The 3,395-nt window shown below is 49.8% G+C and overlaps 1 protein-coding gene across 1 annotated transcript in view; it reads left to right on the forward strand.

Annotated features, from left to right (window-relative positions):
• Positions 1–821: 821 nt before the first annotated feature.
• LOC130116394 (transcription factor COE1-like) overlaps positions 822–3,395 on the forward strand; it is a 76,666-nt gene continuing 74,092 nt past the window's right edge. The window contains 4 exon segments of the mRNA XM_056284310.1: positions 822–952; positions 1,573–1,706; positions 1,709–1,728; positions 2,739–2,802. Of these exon segments, the coding sequence (XP_056140285.1) occupies positions 822–952; positions 1,573–1,706; positions 1,709–1,728; positions 2,739–2,802 (349 nt within the window).

Consider the following 3,395-nt stretch of genomic DNA (forward strand, 5'->3'; position numbering starts at 1 on the left):
GCGTTTTTCCTCCGAGAGGAGCGAAGAAACAGGAGGGGGGGATTTACACCATCCGGAACGATACAGGACCCCCCACTCCCTGCAAAAAAAAAAACAAAAACCGTGCGGACGAATTAAGCTGGACGGTGTGGACCTGCAGGACCGGGAGAGGAGAAAAGCAAACAGAGCCGAGAGAGAGAGAGAGAGAGAGAGAGAGAGAGAGAGAGAGAGAGAGAGAGAGAGAGAGAGAGAGAGAGAGAGAGAGAGAGAGAGAGAGAGAGAGAGAGAGAGAGAGAGAGAGAGAGAGAGAGAGAGAGACGACATGTCAGATGAAATGATGACATCTGATCTGGGGTGCTACAGTTGATCTCTCTTTCCTCCCTCTGTTCTTCCGCTGACAGCTGAAGGAGCGGAGGAACTCCGGGAGAACCGGGACGGACTTTAAAGCCCTCTCCCGCACCAGCTCCGTGGTCCCGCACGCGTCTCGCTGGGCGCTGAAACGCCTCTTTAAAGAAGTCATTCGGAGCTCTTGGATAATATTTTCCACATATTTTCCTCCCTTTTTAAAAAAATATTTCCAGCCCCGGCTTGGCTCGGCTCGGCTCGGCTCGGCTCGGGCGGGTCAAGTTGTCACTGCTTGGCTTCTGTGGCGACGCGAACGCCGGCAGCGCGCCCACGCTGGTCCTCCTCCACCGGGCTCGGGAAAGAGGAGAGAAATAAGTATAGAGAGAATAAGGAGATAGGGGAGAGGTGCGTGCGTGTGCGTGCGTGCGTGCGTGCGTGCGTGTGTGTGTGTGTGTGTGTGTGGGTGGGTGGGGGGGGGGTCCAGCCGTGGTTTATTGATGTTTGGGATCCAGGAGAGCATCCAGAGGAGCGGCAGCAGCCTGAAAGAGGAGCCGCTGGGGAGCATGAACGCGGTGCGGAGTTGGATGCAGGGGGGCGGTGTGCTGGACGCCACCACGGCCGCGCAGAGGTGAGCCGTCAGCGGCGCCTTCTGACACCCAGGAGGCGTTGTGTGTGTGTGTGTGTGTGTGTGTTTCCCGCGGGACAGGAGCTCTCACACACCTCGGGGGGGGGGGGGGGACAGGGTCTCCAGAAAACGCTCGTGGTGACCTGATCGTTTGGATTAACCTGCGCTCGGGGACACCGGTCGGTCTAGTCCATCGATACAGGACCCAATTAAAGATCATTGTGCCGATACCGAAACTAACGATACCGTGAGTACCGGGGCCGCGGTGCCCCGTCATTTCACGGCAAGCGGCTGAAGGAGGGTCGATACCGGTGTTCATGCCGGAAAGAGCGCGCGGCGTATTTCATATGGTAGCGTCATGAGGACCACCGCTAAAAAAAAAAATAGAAAAAAAAGAATAGCCCAAATTTACTTCCACCGCTTTTATTCTTTGCTACACCTATATTATCCTCCATCCGAGCGGGGTGTAGTAAGACCGGTCCTCCGCCCCTATATGGCAGAATATACACGTTTTCCTGGGTAATACTTTGAAGTTTTTATTTTGTTTTATTTTATTTTGTAATTTTTCGTAGCTCATTGGTGCATCCTCCATCACCGACTCCTTCTTGCTTGTGTGTCCGCAGTGGAGTGGGTCTGGCGCGGGCTCACTTTGAGAAGCAGCCGCCCTCCAACCTGCGCAAGTCCAACTTCTTCCACTTCGTGCTGGCGCTATACGACCGGCAGGGTCAGCCCGTGGAGATCGAGAGGACCTCCTTCCTGGCTTCGTGGAGAAGGAAAAGGTATATACGCCCACAACAAAACTCTGTTAAATTAATATCAATAAGTACCCGATTTAACACCCCCCCCCCATTAAACTGTGGCTGGTCTACTGCGCTGCGATCAAATGGAGAGCCAGCTGGCGATGGGTTGAAGACACGTGCTTTCTGTTGAATTAAGGACTGTGTGGTGACCTGCTGAACGTTACAGCAGCCTATCAGAGTCCTTATCACTATTATTATCACTATTATCACTATTATTATCACTATTATCACTATTACCATTATTATTGTCATTATAATTATTATTATTTTGTTATTAATATTGTTATTTTTGCTGTTGTTATTGTTGTTTTTATTATCATTATCACTATTATTAGTAGTAGTATTAGTATTATCATGGTTATTATTATTATTATTATTATTATTATTGTTATTATTATTGTTATTATTATTGAGTTTTGTAGCCAGCAGGAATATCAGATAATTTAGGCCAGACGCAAATCAGAAACGATACATTTCAAATCTCGTTGCCCCATTCGTAGGGCTGTTTAAATTCAATATCTCGTTTTGGACAAATTAAATTGATATAATAATTCGGGGCCGGGTCCCGGGCTGGGTCCAGACCCGCCACTTGTTCTGGGAAAGCGGCGGCCTGCTCATCAGCTGTGCCGCTCTTTCCATTACAGCAGGTCCGCTGTAGGAGAATTTCATTCTGGATTTATTTCCCTTATGCGCGTAATTAGTAATTATAGGGGGGAATTAAAACGCCACAATAACGCCATAATTGCATGCGGGGTGAGAAAGATTTTTTTTTTTTGTCAGGCAACTTTAATATCCCAGTTATGAATATAAATCACTACGCGCCTGTAAAACACGGCCCGTGTAGAGAATTCAATAAGTTTAGGTACACTCTCATTTTCTACAAACAACCTGTGTGTGTGTGTGTGTGTGTGTGTGTGTGTGAGTGTGTGTGTGTGTGTGTGTGTGTGTGCGTGTGCGTGTGTGCGTGTGTGTGCGTGTGTGCGCTCTAGGAGACGAGCGGGGAGAAGACCAATAACGGGATTCATTACCGGCTGCAGCTCCTCTACAGCAACGGTGAGTCGTCTGGGCTCGCGCGGAGCCCGTCCGGCGGGATGGGGTCTCTGCTGGCGGGGCCGCACGTGGCTGCTGAGCCCGGCACCACACACACACCCCCTCCCCACACACGCACACACACGCATGCACACACACACACGAAGTTCGTGTTTTCACCGAAACGTTTGTGTATAACAAACAAACAAACAAACAAACAAACAAACAAACAAACAAACAAACAAACAAACACACAAACACACACACAACACACACACAACACACAGCAGCCCTGTGGCGGTCCTGTGTTGGGTTCATGTGCAGGTTTTGTGCGCGCGTTATTTTAACGGTAATAGTGAGTCTGTGATCGCGTGCGTGCTTGCACAGCTGTATTATAAACTTTCTTATTATAGCCGCGAGACACTCGCTACGTCACAAGGGCCGCAGCCAGCCAGCTGCGCGTACTACTACCCTGTGTGTGTGTGTGTGTGTGTGTGTGTGTGTGTGTGTGTGTGTGTGTGTGTGTGTGTGTGTGTGTGTGTGTGTGTGTGTGTGTGTGTGTGTGTGTGTTTAAGCCACTCAGCGTTTGCATGGAGATGCAGGCTAAACGAGAGTCG

This window comes from Lampris incognitus, chromosome 8 (assembly GCF_029633865.1).
Source record: "Lampris incognitus isolate fLamInc1 chromosome 8, fLamInc1.hap2, whole genome shotgun sequence".
NCBI lineage: Eukaryota > Metazoa > Chordata > Actinopteri > Lampriformes > Lampridae > Lampris > Lampris incognitus.